Source organism: Rousettus aegyptiacus, unplaced genomic scaffold (genome assembly GCF_014176215.1).
Source record: "Rousettus aegyptiacus isolate mRouAeg1 unplaced genomic scaffold, mRouAeg1.p scaffold_m13_p_7, whole genome shotgun sequence".
In the NCBI taxonomy this organism is placed as follows: domain Eukaryota; kingdom Metazoa; phylum Chordata; class Mammalia; order Chiroptera; family Pteropodidae; genus Rousettus; species Rousettus aegyptiacus.
This window is the reverse complement of record NW_023416310.1, coordinates 74,672,106-74,686,835: the sequence shown is the minus strand read 5'-3', so window position 1 is coordinate 74,686,835 and position 14,730 is coordinate 74,672,106. Positions and strand designations below refer to the sequence as shown.

The 14,730-nt window shown below is 53.7% G+C and overlaps 1 protein-coding gene and 1 long non-coding RNA gene across 3 annotated transcripts in view; one reads left to right on the top strand and one right to left on the bottom strand.

Moving 5' to 3' along the window:
* Positions 1-254: 254 nt before the first annotated feature.
* Positions 255-7,937, bottom strand: LOC118605225. 2 transcript variants are annotated; one of them, XR_004952013.1, is made up of 4 exons: positions 7,739-7,937; positions 4,134-4,250; positions 3,863-4,010; positions 256-3,721 (listed from the first exon to the last, which is right to left on the bottom strand). It is a non-coding gene; the product is annotated as an uncharacterized LOC118605225 (long non-coding RNA). The 2 variants fall into 2 exon arrangements; XR_004952012.1 differs by having other exon boundaries at positions 255-4,010.
* The window catches only part of NEURL1B (neuralized E3 ubiquitin protein ligase 1B), a 28,437-nt gene continuing 21,054 nt past the window's right edge, over positions 7,348-14,730 (top strand). Inside the window, exon 1 of the mRNA XM_016145100.2 lies at positions 7,348-7,529. Coding sequence (XP_016000586.2) covers positions 7,499-7,529 — 31 coding nt within the window. The 5' untranslated portion in view covers positions 7,348-7,498. The remainder of the gene's footprint in view (positions 7,530-14,730) is intronic.

The window sequence follows — 14,730 nt, the reverse complement described above, 5'->3', positions numbered from 1 at the left end:
TCCAGACAGCTGCCAGAGTTAGGGGCCTGCTTTATTATTAGGTCTTTTCAAGAGCCGCGGCTACACACAACGGGGGGCCGGGGGCACCCCATGGCCTTGCTTTCTTCTTTGACACCTGCCCGACCACCTGTTCCTCAGAAGGCTCCCAGCCCCTCGCCTTTTCTTTCTGCCGGCTCCATCCTCTCCCTGCTCCCCCTCCGGCAGGCACCCCCACTCCTCAGGGCTCCCCGCAGGCCGGACGCCCACTCTCCCTCCTCCCCCAGGGTCTTCCCAGCACAGCTGGGCCCGGAAGCCTGCCCGTGTTCTTTCACCCTGGAGGATTCTGCTCGCCTCTCTCCACCTGACCTTCTACTCTTCAAATCTGGGGCTCGCATGAGCCCCTGAAAGAATCTTGAGAACCACAGATGACACACAAACATTTTTAGTTGGCTTCTAAATGTTTTCGTCGTGAATGTAAACAGTCGTAAAAAGGATGTCATTTCCAGCACACCGCATAGTGAACAAATAGTTTAAATAAACTCACATCACCACCTTGGAGCTATGGATTCTGCCCATTCATTTTCCCAAAGACTCCGCCACGCAAACCTAACGGCCAAACCAACCCTCTCTGCCAAACCGCAAAGCCCGGTCCGCCTGACTTTCGGTCAGGAAACTAAGTGAGTTTATTTTGCACTCCATAAACCCGGTAATGGGCATCTCTGTACCGACTCTGTCTCTGAATTCTATTTCTAATTCCAGGATGGGTAAGGCACCTGGCGCCCGGACGAAGCAAGGGGACGGAGCCCTCTGTGTTTCTTACTTACACCGCCTGGTTTTACTTGCCACCGGGGTGTTCCTTCAGGGGCTGGCCTCTTTCAGGTCACCTTCCCTTTGGTGCCCCTCGATCCTGTTCAAAGGTGACTACGAGCCTGCATTTAATGATAGTCATTTCTCGCTTTGCCGCGCGGTCTTATCACCTACACCTGCCTGGCTTTGAATGTGATGTGACAGAGTCCCGTAGCTCGTGCCGCGTGGTGCCCGACTGCTTTCGCAGAATGTGGTGTTGAGGAATCACCCGGGCTGGTGTGTGTAGCTTGGTTCCTTCTCATTGCCGTAGGTCTCCCATTATATGAGTGTATCCCATTTATTGATCCATTCTGCTGTTTATGGACGTTCGGGTTGTTCTGAGTTTGGGGCTATTTTGAATAAAAGGGCTATGACTATTCGCAGACAGTTCTCTAGGTTCATATGAGTACGCATTTCTTTGAGTGTGTATCTAGGAGGGGTTTTGCCGGATCGTGGGGGTAGATGTATGTTTCATCATAAAATACTGCGAAATTGTTTCTCGAAGGCAGTGCGGAAGAGTTCCCTTTGCTCCACATCTTGGTATTGTCAAAATTTTAAGTCTTAGGCGATCTGGCTGGGGAGCCATGGTTATCTCACTGTGATTTAATTTCTCATTTCCCTGATTATCGATGAGATTCAGGACCACTTAATACATTTATCAGCCACCGGAATATTCCTGTTGTGAAATGTATCTGTGTTTACGCAAGAAACAAGTAAGTCCTGTGTAGCTTATATGTGTGTAACATGTCTTTTCTCACTAAAAGGTCCCTTTTTATTTTCTCATTAATATCTTTTGACAAAAAAGAATGTTAAATTTTAACATAATCAATTTTATCCATCTTTTTCACGGCCAGTACTTTCTGTGTCATGTTAAAGGATCTTACTGCTACTCCCAGGTGATGAAGATATTCTCTTATATTACTTTCTGAAAGTTTTACTGTTTTGCCAGTAACATTGAGATCTAAAATTCCCTTGAAATTGATATTGATGTTGCAAATGATGTGAGGTAGGGATCAAGTCTCTTTTCTTTTTCTATATAGATATCCAACCGGCACAGCATTACTCAGTGAACAGACCGCCCTTTCTCTCCTACTGCTTGGTAATAATGTCACATTTGTCATAAAGCATGTGTCCATCTATGTCTGGCATCTCTCTTCTGTTCTGCTGGTCTATGTGTCTATCGTAGCAATACCACACTGTCTTCCTTCCAGAGCTTTATAGGTATTAGTATCCAGTAGAGCAAAGCCTTCCACTTTGTTCTTTTTATTTAAATGTCTTCTTCAAAAATGGTTATACTTCACCCTTTGTATTTGCATGTAGATTTTACAATCAATTTTCCAAGTTACACACACACACACACACACACACACACACACACACACACATTAGGATTGTGATTAGGGTTGTATGCACTGAAGCTAGAAATCAGTTTTCAGAGAACTGACTTCTCTAGAATATTGTCTTCCAATCCATGAATATGGTATAGCCTTCCTTCTAGGTTTTGGATTCCTCTCAATAACGTGTTATAATTTCCTGAGTATTTTTTAGGTAAACCAATTTTTTAAAGACTATGACACGAGTGATCATACTGGCAACACTTGGATATGGCAGAATCACGAAAACGGCAATGTTCCCAAAATGTTTTCCTTGTAACCCCCAGCCAGATAGCAAAGAGACTTCAACCTGTGCCGGCGCCTGGGCCCTCCCTCCATCCTCACTTCCTCTGCGCACTCAGAAGCCAGCCCAGACCTTGGGCCTAGTAAATATGGAGAAAGGGAACACCGCCTGTCACACTCTTACCCCACAGCATTCAACTCATTGCTAGAAAACAGGTAACCCCATTCATGCCAGCATGCTAAGGACAGTCAGGCAGCATGTCAGCTCCCAGAAAAGACTCTGTTTTTGAAAAGCAATTTGTTGAGTTCTTTCCTGTTAGAAAAGTTTTATGCCTGTTCATTACAGGACATTTAGAAATTGCCAACAGATAGAAAAAAGAAAGAAAAAAAAAAAACACCGATATTCCTCTTACTCAAAGATAATCGTTGGTCACATTTCGCTGTGTTTCCTTTCGTCTTGTTTCTATGCACGTTTTGTATTTGCTTATTTGGTTTTTATGAGCTTGACGTCGTTCTGAGTTTACAGTTCTGTGTTCAGCCTTTTTCACTTAACATTGAAACGTAAGCCTTCAAACGGCAGCCCAGGAGCTCTGGGAGGTTCTGTGGAGTGACAGCCCGTTTGCTAAACATTTCCCTGTGCTTCCTAGCATGTGTTCCTTTATGCTGGGGAACTAGTGTGTAAAGATCTCTGGGCGTTTATTGCCTTAGTCCCTACCTAGCTGGGATTACATCCTCAGGACGGATTCCTGGAAGCGGGTTCCAGGCTCAGAGAATGTGAACAGACGCTTACGCGGTGTTTAAATACAGGAGTTAGAACCTTCCGCTCTGGCTGCTCGGGGGAGATGCGCGTCTTGAGACACTTGTGTAAATGCTTCAGGCTTCTCAGCTCATTCAATCCTCACAACCCTCGCAGAAAGCCCAAGGTCACAGGAAGTAAGCACCCAAGCTGGGATGTGAACCCAAGCTGTCTGCCTCCAGGGCTCGCGCCCTTAACCACTCCAGGAGGGTGAGGATACTGGTAGCTCTTTGAAGCACTCACGCCTCCTCTTATGGGCTCCTTCCTCTGGGCCTAAGGAACCTCTTCTTTTTGTCGGTGAGGGGTCTGCGAGATGGAGGACCCAGGCTTGGGGTCCCCCAGATAATCCCGAATCTACCACACCCAGCTGTGCGACCATGGGCAAATCCTTCACCTTTCTGAGCTTGGTTCTCCATCAGTAAAAAGAGCAAAGAGGGTCCCACGAAGATGGCACGAGGCCATGGAAGGGAAATGGCTCTGTGAACTGGAAAGCACGCCCAGGTGTCAGATTTCCACAGGTCCTTCTGCAGAGCTCTTAGGGCTGGGGGAGAAAGGAGGCTCCCTCCCAGCCCCTCCAACCTCCGCCCCCCACCATGGCCCAGGAACCCAGCTCTCCCCACCTCACCTTGCCCGACTGATTCTCTTGCACCAGCCAGAGTATGATGGGCAGCAAGTACGACTGCTTATCCCGCTGTCTGCAAGGTCTGGCCCTAGGCCTGGCACAGAAAGGATGATGCTCCAGCAAAGGTCGTGAGATGGAGTTTTAAAGAGCCCTGCAGAGATTTCACCCAGTTAAGGGCCCAGTGATGGCAGAGCAAGCGGGGGCCAGAAATTGGGGAGGGGAGGGGAGGGGAGGGGAGAGGAGGAGAAAGAAGAGGGCAGTTCCCTGTCCACACCTCAGCTGGCATCCATGGCCCTCATTTGTAGAGACTTGAGAGCCATCTGAGGTCCGCCTTCTCCTGGCCGTGTGAGCTCAGCAGCTCCTTCCCCTCACTGCGCTTTGGTTTCCTCTCCTGCAAAATGAGAATCATGTTAATAACCACACTGCTAGATCGTGAGAAAGATCACTCAAAGGGCGCAGCCTGGTCCCCGCTACATGGTTAGCGCTTTGTAACCGGAAACTGAAAAACATCGCTTTTGCAGGTGAAGACCTGCTGGGTTCGGAAATCAAGGGTTTGATGGGCAGGGTTTGCTGAAAAGAGCCTTCCTGCAGCAATTTTAAGACTGAACTTTGTGGTTTGACTGCAGCCTGAATGATCGGTTCTCTAGTTATGAGGAGGAGTCTGGGGGGCATCTTCCCCCCAGCTCAGTGCATGCCCTTTTTATGAGCTGCACCTGACTGCCTGCTGTCGCATGGGGCACAGCCTGCCAGGGCGTGCCCCCAGGGCACAGTGCCAGTGAGCCCTGCCAGGGCCCTCCCTCTACCCACTGCCCTGGGAGGCTGCACCAACATTGCACAGTCAAGAGAGTCAGCCGCACCCAGGGGCCCCTGCAACCTAAGCACAGATCCTGGTGCCAAGGGAAGGTGGCATGGTCTGGACAATTCTGGCTGTGGTTAAGGGTGGGGGGGCAGTCAAAGCCAGGAGAGGTTATGACCGGAGGCTGGTGCCCGGGCCCAAGGATGCATCCTATACCCTGCTTCTGTTTGCACACCTCCCGTGACGGGGACCTCCCTTCCTCCCAAAGCCTCCTGCCGCACCTTCATTCTAAGACTACAGTTCTGTTCACGCAACCCTATTTGTTTGTTTGTTTGTTTGTTTCTCACAGCACAGGTCACTGGTGATCACAGCAGAGTCCAGGGCTACTAGCAACTCAGACTTATTCCTTCACAACCCTTTCCCGCCCCTGTCTTCTTCCCTCCCATCTTCCCTCCCTCCGTCTTCCCTTTGCCCAGTTCGGAGCAATGCGTCTCTGCAGCCAGGTTATTCAAACGTGCATCGAATCCCTGTGCATGCCCGTCCCGTTCAGGGCACTGGGGATCCACGAATGGACATGGCCTGGGTCCTGCCCACAGGCGGCTTGCCATCTGCCAGGGGACTGACTGCACAGAGGGACGACAGCCACAGCACCTGCCTTGAGGGTGCACGAGGGGAAAGACAGTGCAGTGGGACCTCAGAGGGCTGAGCAGCTACCGCGTACGCCCCAATATTAGGCAACCCCATTAAAAGTTAAGGGCAACCCCGATTGCACAATAAAGTCGAATAATATAAATGTTAAGGGGTGAAGATAAAATAGTCAGACATGTACCTGTAATATCTTTTTACTGAAACATATATATATTTAAAATATTTTTATATAAAATATTAATTTGGAAAGACTGCTTTTGTCCAATCTCAAATTTCAAGCAACTGTTCGGTTCGAATTTTTTACATGCGGCGTTGACACCAGCGCTGCCGTTATTGGGTGGTGTGTGTGTGTCGGGAAGTGTGCTTTTCCAGTTTTCCAGAACATGTCTTCTGCACAGGAGCCAAGATGCTGAAACAGCCCTTTTGGATCCATGTGTCAGGTGACCACTGGACACTGTGTCCCCTCCACAGGTACCATCTGCACAACATTAGGACACTTGGGTTCATTTGCTACAGGTGTGCATTTATGAAAGTGACCTTTAAAAGGCCTGCTTACAACAACTTCCCTCCCTTGCAGTCACCAAGTCCCATTTGCACTGCATTGCTTTATAGAAGTGAAATGTCCTTGACTCCTTTCATGACAGCGCTGACCTCCGTATGCATCCCAAACTCACGTGGATTGAGGGCGTATTGCACTCATGTACCTCTCCCAAAGGGGACTTCGTGTTCAAAAATTAAGTAACTGAGAACATCGGTAATATGAGAAGTTAGTCACTCAAACATAAGTCAGGGCTTGGAGAAGGCTTCCTGGAGGTGGGGGCTTTGAGCTGATCTTAAAGAAATAAGAGCTTCCGAGCGGGGTGAGACACTCCAGAGCAGAAGGCACAAGACAAACTGAGCTGGGCTGGGGGCTCTCTGGGATATCCCCGCTTCATTCACATAGCTCCAGGCCAGCCTTACCAGCTGGGGAATCTTGGGCGCCCCTTCTCCACTCCCTGAGCCTTACCGCCTATCTGCGAAGTGAGGGTAAACGGCACCTATTTCATATAGTCTCAAGGGATACCAAAGCATGCAAAGTGGAGCTGAAACTGGGCCTTCTTGGACAAGTCATTAAACCTCCTGAGCCTCAGAGTTCCGATCTGCAGAATGGGGCCCAGTGAGGGCAGGGACTAGCAGGCTCCGCTCCCCGCTCAGTGTGGCCTGGGTTCCTGCACAGACAGGAGAAGCACTCAGAAAATGCCTGCGGGGCGAATGAATGAATGAGGAATGCCTGCTCCTCCCTCTGCGGGGGACTCTTGTCCCCAGCTCTTCCCATGGCTGATTCCTTGCTGTCCATCAGATGGAGGGGACCTGCAAAGTAAACTCGTCACTCTTGTTTTCTTTCTGGCTTTGATCATTAAATTATGTGAACTTAATTGTTTGTTATTTCTGTCTTAACCGCTAACATGCTTCGTCTGTGTTGTCGGTACAGCACCTGACACAGAATGTGCTTGATGAATATTTTAATGAGTGAGGGAGTAAATTCATAAATATACGGTCCCTCCCCCAATATTTGGACATTGCCTAGGTTTCTCCTAATTGTAGGTACTTGATGGCACTCCTACCCCAGTCACCTGACTGAACCGCGTTCTCCAAGTCTTTCAGTATGCTGTCCGAGGTGACCTTCTGGCCTGTGTGTATGTACGTCCTGCCCACCCCGTCCCCGCAATCCGCCAAGGCGAGGGCTTAGCCCGCCGTGGCCCAGCACCTGGAACAGGGCTTGGCGCAAAGAAGGCCTTCTCGAAATGCTGGAATAAATGAGTGAAGGCCAGCAGGCTGACGAGCCTGGCACCCCGAGGGCACTCAGCCACCCCGCGCGCCTTCCCGTCCCGGGCGCGGGAACCGCGAGGGCGGGAGGCTCGCCGGTTCTCCCGCCACCCGGTGCAAACTTTCAAAAGATGCGGCGGCCGCGGCCCCGCCCCTCCCGGCGCGGTTGGAGGCGACGGGAGGCGGGGGCGGAGCCCGGGCCGCTGGCTCCGCCCCCTCCGGCCGCCACCGCCTCCCTACCGGCTCCCGCCCCAGCTGCCGCCCGCCGGCTCGGCTGTGCAGCAGCGATGCCCCGCGGCCCGACCCCGGCCCGGGTCCCCGGCCCACGGCGTAATTAGCCCCGGTGAGCCCCGAGCGCGCCGCCGCCAGCGCCGCGCCCTGAAGCAGCGATGGGCAACACCGTGCACAGGACCCTGCCAGGTACGCCTGGGAGCCCTGCCCCGGAGGCGGGCGCTGGGGTGCTCCTCTCCCTGAGGGACCCGCTGGGTGACTTCCGGAGAGCCACCCTCGCCTTGGAGCCCCCGGCGTCCAGCGGGCTGGAGTCCCCGGTGCCCGCTGGACCCCAGATCCGCGTGCGCCGCGCGGCTGGGCTTTGCGCTCCAGGAGGGCGGGTACCGCGTCCTGGTTACCTTGGGGACCCCCGTCCTTGTTCTCTCGGCTTTGGCCAGATGCGGGAAAGGGCCTCTGGGGGCGATGCCGTGCGCCCCCTCGCCTTTGTTCCAGCCTGAGGGCGCTGATGAGGAAGCTGGGGGCGCCCCGGGGGATCTCTGGAGCGGGGCTCTCCAGAGCTTCCGACGGCCAGAGCCGCCCGTTGGGTGGAGACTGCAGTTGCTGGGTGGGGGGTACTCTCAGGGACACCCCAGTTTCCAGCTGCCCAGCACCCCCGCGGCATAAGCTGCTTTGGTTTGGCCATGTTCCCACGCGCACCCCGGCTGCGCCCCCCTCTGGTGTCCGCTCAACTAGGGACTCCAGCCCCTCGGAGTCGCCGCTGCAGAGCGCATCGCCCCCTAGTTAAAACCACCGCAGAACTGCCGGAGGCAAAGTAAGGGGATCGGGGTGGAGGGTGTGGGGTGGGAGTCGGGGGGCAGAGGAGGCCTTACTACAGAATGCCTGGTAATTGTGGGAACCGCTCATGGGCGGAGGCTCTGTGCCCAGCGCTTTGCTTACCCCGTGCGATATGCAAAGAGTATGCAAACAAGCTTCGCGTGGTAAAAATGTGTACCCCAGCTTTACAGATGAAGAAGTTGAGGCTCAGAGGAGTGGACGTCACTTACCCAAGGTCACAGCACTAGTAGGGGGAGAGTCCGAATTGAGACCGTGTCTGTCTGTCGGTCCTCCTCCCATCCCCCAAGTCTTTAGAATAAGTATTTTCGTTTAAGGCTGGGCATTTGCAGCATCCTTTATGCAGAGGTGAGAGAGGTGTGTGTATGTTTAAAGTACAAAAGCTCAGCTCAGTGGGGAGGCAAGTCAGTGGTGGGTAAATTTAGCATGAGGTTTCAGGCGGAGAGGGACATATAACCCCGTCTCTGCTCGAGCACCCCCATGCAGCCCTCCCTTCTGGGTTTATATCAAGCAATAATTGTTTCTTCCCTGGATGGTATGGACATGGGTGTAGCTGCGCCCTGGATTCCCAAGGTTGGCTTAGGGAAGAGTCAACTCCTTCTACTTCATAAGCCTGGGGGCAGCTTTCTGGCCACTGCACTCAAACCTCCAAGTTCTCAGAGAGGAGTCATTATGATAGCTAGAGGCAGAGTTAGGATTCGAACCCAGGTCTGCTTACCAGAGGGTGGCCTCCACCTCCTACTGACAGGGCTATTGCAGGGCGAAGAACATACCCGCCCAATCAGGAGGCGTCCGGGAGGTTGGCAAATACCGCAGCCAAAGAGACGTCAGGTGGAGGTATAGGCCCCTTTGTAGGATGTCTTAATTAAGAAATGCTGTTCTCATATAAAAAAAAAAAAAGAAAATGCCATTCTGCCACTTGTGGGTCAGGTTTGGGGTGGGTGAAGGCAGAGCCAAGGCCAGGCAAGCTAAATATAGCTGAGATTTTTGTGGTCTCTATCCGACTCAGCCCTCGCCGTGTGGACTGGGCCACCCTGGGCTCGGGGCCCGCGTACTTAGGTCGGTTACTCTCTGCAGTAGCTGCATGTGGACAACTCAGACTTCACTGGGGCCGAAGCTTGCACTGTGTTTAAGGAAGGGGACAGCACTGGAATTCCTGAGCCACGTCAGGTGGCAGCTGCCAAGAATGCGAAGGGCCGTTTATTGCGTTCCGACCTGCCTGTGATTAGTTTCTCACACGCTCTGTGCCATTTTTTCACACCTCTGCGCTCGGTCCCGGATACTCCCCACACCTGGAATAGCCTTTCTTGTCTTGTCCATCTTTCAAAATTCAGCTTAGTTGTCACCTCCTCCAGGAAGCCTTTCTTGACCACCCACGCCCAAGTCCCATCTTTTTGCTCTGCTACCTCGATCCCTTCTTTAGTCTCTGCTTGTTCATCTGACCACACTGCACTGTGGTTACCCATCTCCACAGCTCACTTTGGGGCTGCCTGATGACAGAGGCCATGCCTGGATCATCTTATATTGCTGGTCCTGCAGCCTCGAGCCTGGTGCCTGGCAGGGGCTCAAAGCCCAGCAGCGGAGCTCACATGCGGCCTGCATCTCAGGCTGAACACACACGCGGCTCAGTCTTGCCCTGTAGAAATCCTTGTGCTTTCATTCTCAGGGAAAAGGACACATGCGTGGGGTTCCTTCTATGGGACTTGGCATTTGCGGAGCACCTGGATTCCATGCCAGGCTTCCTGCATATGTGGCTTCATTGAGATGCCAGGCATGCTTCTCCTTGAGGCTCCTGCACTCTCCGATCCCTCTGCCTGGAACCTTCTTCCCCCAGCCGTCTGCAGGGCTCTCCCCTCTCACGTCTCTGCTCCACTGCGGGTCCTGCCATTGCCCCCGCCCCTGCCCCCTGCACACCCCTCTCCCTCCACCCTGCTTTGTGTTTCTCCTCGGCCTGGATCGCCGTGCGCCATGCCGTGTGTGTAGTTACCTGTTTATTGCCTAATAAGACAGACGGATTTTGTCTTATTCACTGCTGTATAGTCAGCGCCTGGAGCAGTGGCGAGAACACAGTAGATGTTCAGTAAATATTTGTTGAATGGATAAATGCTTTTAATTGTTGCAACAGGCCTGCAAAGGGAGGTGTTGTCGTCTTCATCTTGCAGGTAAGGAAACCACAGCTCACTTGCCTCATCCAGTTGACAGAACCAGTGTTGAACTCCATGTTTATTGAGCTCCAAAGTTCTGCATTCCTCCTCCGGCGTGTAGTGCCCTCCAGATAGCATTTATTGGGTGCCCCACGGTCGACCCAGCAAGCTATTGTGCACAATAAGGAAACGCCAAAGAAAGGGGATGTCCTTTATGATTGATTGCGGGGACATTCCTGGGCAGCCTTGGCAGAGGGTGTCAGCGATTCGGATGGGTGCCTTGTAAACAGAAGTGTGCAGGGCTCAGCACGGGAACTCTGGGACTTACATTTGCTAAGCTCCTGCTGTGTACATCACCCATTCTCTTTCCGGCTGCATTTCCATACTGCAAAGTAAGGTGCCCATCTCCATTTTACAGACGAGGAGACTGAGGACCAGAGAGGTTAAAAGACGCCTGCCCCAACTCACACAGTTAGGCAGTGGCAAAGCCGGGCTTAGAAGACCCAGGTCTGTCTTATTCCTAATGCCACATGGGCCTTTTGTCTGGACTCCATTAGCCTTATTCTGGATTTTATAAGAGGAAAAAACATGTAAATATGTGGGGCTAGGGGAAGGCAGACTTCCTGGGGAGGGAGGAGAGGGGAGGAGAGAGGAAGAGGAACTCTCCTCTGCTTCCCCCTCCGGCAAGTTTCAGCCCCTCTGTCCTGTGCAACTCTGGACCTCGCCGTAGTCCAGGTTGGAGGAGAGGCTGAATTCGAACTACCCGTCGGGTTAATCATTAAGTCGGTCCATTTCAGCGTTAGTTCAATCACCCGGATCCTGGAGCTTTGGAGCCAGCCACTCCGCTCTGTGCCAAGCCCTGATGGTCTATTTAATTTCTCGTAACAACCCTTTCTAGGGGCTCCATTTATCCCCATTTTATAAGGAAGGAAATGGAGGCTCAGAGAGGTAAAAGACAAAGGCGCTCTCCCCGGGGTGAGGCGGGGACCAGCCTTCCCACCTGGACGCACAGTCTGCAGATGCTGTGTCCAGAACGGGAAGTGCCTGCTCCTACCCGGGCCACTCGGACTCGGTTTCCACGGGGCCCCGGCTAAGGACCCCGTGGGTCACGTCCGCTGCTCCCTGGCAGTGGGTGGTGATGTGCCGAAGGCCTGGTGGCCACCCTTCTCCCTGGATCTGGACGTTCTCAGCCCTGGGGAGGACAGGGGCTTTGTCGCTCTCCTTATACCCATCACAGTGGCAGTGCGGATGACCCCAGCAGTGACATTTCCCTCTGTCCGCACCTCTCTTCCTCCTTTACTTGGGAACGATGTGAGGTTAAGCTGGGCCCGCCCGCCTCATCCTGTCCCATCTGCCTCCCTCCCACCCAGGTGAACAAGAGGCCTGAGCAGAGCCTCTCAAAGTGACAATGGTCCCTCCGGGAGCCGTGAAACCTACAAGGCTGTCAATACATTGTCGGGGCCCGATGAGTCAAAGCTCTTTGGTGACAGCCCATGAGGATGCTGGCACTGGGGTCTTAGTCATCAGTGGAGATAGGGAAGAAGGAACAGGTCTGTCCGTCGTGTGGGAAGAGGGGACAGGGTGCCCGTGGAGAATCTGGAGCCAGAAGAACTAGGGCCTTCCCCTGCTTTTACCCTCTTCCCGATCCCCCCTCTGCTCCCCTCACTCTCTCTTCCCTTGGCAGGGAAGGGAAGAGCTCTGGGGCCATGGAGTAGGGCAAGGCTGCCTGGAGGAGGTGACGCCAGACCAAGTGGTCTATAATGACACAGCATAAAATTTAAAAAATATCTACCGAGTGCATTCATGGAGTAAGGGTGCTTTCGCTTCGTAAACTGTTGTGTCAGCGGTGCGTGCATGCGCACGTGTGTCGCAACGTGAGATGGATTTCTCTCCCACAGTGACTGAGGGTCGTGGACACACTGCTCACTGACCAACTGCAGTGGGAGGTCTGGTGTCCTGGTCTAGAACACAGACCTTGGAGTTAGGCTGCCTGGGTTTGAATCTCAGCGCAGTCGTTTCTCAGTGGAGTGACTTTGGGCAAAGTGCCTCGCTCCCCGTGCCTCAGTTTCCTCATTATGAAATGGGAGGGCGGGGCAGCTCCCTCGTGGCTGGCGGTGGTGAGAGCTAACTGGAACTAGCAGGCCGTCTTTAGCACCATGCCCAGAGCGCTCGCTGTCATGGTTATCGTTGTTACCATGAAGTGGACAGGCGTGGGCCGCCCCTGTCACTCCTGGAAGGGGCTGGCTGACAGGCACCCTTCGCCCCCTGCCTTGAAAGCCCAGGCTGCCCTAAGGACTGGCAGGCATCCCTTTCATGTGTGCCGATGGCAGTCCCCAAGGGTTTCTCAAGCTTTCTCCTGGACATCTGATTTCTAATGAGAAAAATCTTCTTGGCAGGTCACATTTTCCAGTTTTCATTTGTCCACCAGACCTCCAGACTGGCATCTGTGCTGAGCCCCGGGTCACCTCCTGGGTTTGGGGACTCAAAATCTAGTAGGAGGGACTGACAGGGACAGGCAGTTACAGCAATAACTGAGGGAGGGGAAATACAGGGGGCCATGAGAGCCTAGAGGAGAATGCAGGAAGACTTCCTGGAGGAGGTGCTGTCCAGCTGAGCCCAGAAAGCAGAGAAGTTATCCAAGAGAAGGGAGGACGGCTGTTCATGGCAGAGGAGCTAAATGTGCAAAGGCCTGAGGGGAGGGAGAGCAGGCCATATGTGGGGAGCTGTGGTCTTCTGGGGGCCCCACTGCAAGTGGGGGTGGCATGTAGGGTCAGAGGCCAGGTCAGGGTGTGGGGGAGGATTCTTGCAGGCCAGAGCAGTGAGGAGTCTTAGATTCCCCAGCGGCCACACTCCCCGCCGGGATGATGTGCCTCGTTTGCCAGCAGGGACTGGGCAGCAAGGACCGCTCAGAACAGGCCGTTTAATCTTCTCCGCGGTCAAGAAGAGTCAGTGCTGCCTTCTTTTGGACCAAAGGGCTTTCTGTACTTAGTGATGCTCTATGCTAGCTTAAAATAGAAGCCCAGAAGGCAGGTGTATGATTAGAGCTTAAAGCAGAGAGGGAAAGGGGAGGAGGCCCGTGTGCAGCCCCACAGGTGGTGAGTGCTCCCCGGGCAGTGCAGCAGAGTGGTCAGAGCCGCGGCATGCCTGCCTGCCCCACGCCAGACCCTTCGTCTGTTTTGTCCTATCGAAGCCATCAGGACTGGCCTTCCAGAAGTGGTCACCCACTTCGCAGATGAGGGGACTGAGCTCAGAAGGGTAACAAGACGTGCCTTGGGTCAGGTGGCTGGGAAGCGCCAGAGCAGAATTTGACCCCAGGCTTGCCTGACTCCGAAACCCCTTCTGTCTGTCACCAGGGGACATTGCCCCTTGTCCTCCTCCTGAGTCCTGCCCCACCCCAAGCAGTTCTTCCCACAGGTGCAACTTCTCTCCTTTTCTGTCCTGGGAAGGTGAATGACTTCTGTCCACAGCAGCTAGAACGCAGGTGCCTGGGGCAAAGGTCCGTCCCCCAACCCCGCCACACCCCAGGCCTATAGATGCAATAACTCAAAAGGGGGCCTCTCAACATCGTGCCCTGGAAAAGGAGCGAACCCCTTCTTCCTGCCCAACTAGGGCTCAGGCTTCTGATGTGTCTGCCTAGGAAAAACTAGCCTGCAGTGGGCCACCCACAGTCGCCATTGCCAGGTGTCACATAGCACCCCACCCTCTTCCCTGAGCTTGCAGGCCCCTCCCACGCAGAGCCCCAGGCAGCCCCCACTGATCAGGCAGCAAGGGCACCAGGCTTGTGGGGAGCCCTGAGTCATCCCTCACCCTTGGTTCTGAGCGCCGGCCCCGCCCCTCAGGGGTAAGCCGCTTGACTTCTCTAGGCTTCTGATTCCCTCTTCTGCGGATAGGGGATAATGATGTTACCTCTCAGGCACGCTCCGCGTCTGACAGATAGTGAATGTTATGACTATGTTTTCACTGGGCGAACGAGCCCCTGCTCCTGCTGAGCCCTGCGCTTCTGAGGGAGACAGACACAAAAGAATAATAATAACCACGAGCTCGCATCACGCAGCCGGTCTGCGCCAGACACGGCTCTAAGCAGGTACCTGCGTTTAACCCTCAGGACCAGCCCCGTGAGATAGCTCCTATTATTAGTCCTGCCTAACTGTCGAGAGAACAGAGAGAGAGGCACAGAGAGGGGAAGTAACTTCCCCAGGGCACACAGCTCGGGGAGTCCCGCTGGAAGGAAGGAGTGTTGGTGTGGGACGGATGACTGCGAGGCTGGGGTGTGGGGTCGAGTGGGGGCCGTTTCGTATTTGCCCTGGAAGCCTTCATAGTCTTGAGCAGGAATCTGTAAGCATTTAGAAGTCCTGGCGGATTTGATTTTCCTTGCTCGCCTACTTTTTAATAGTTTGTGTCACATCCCACCTCTG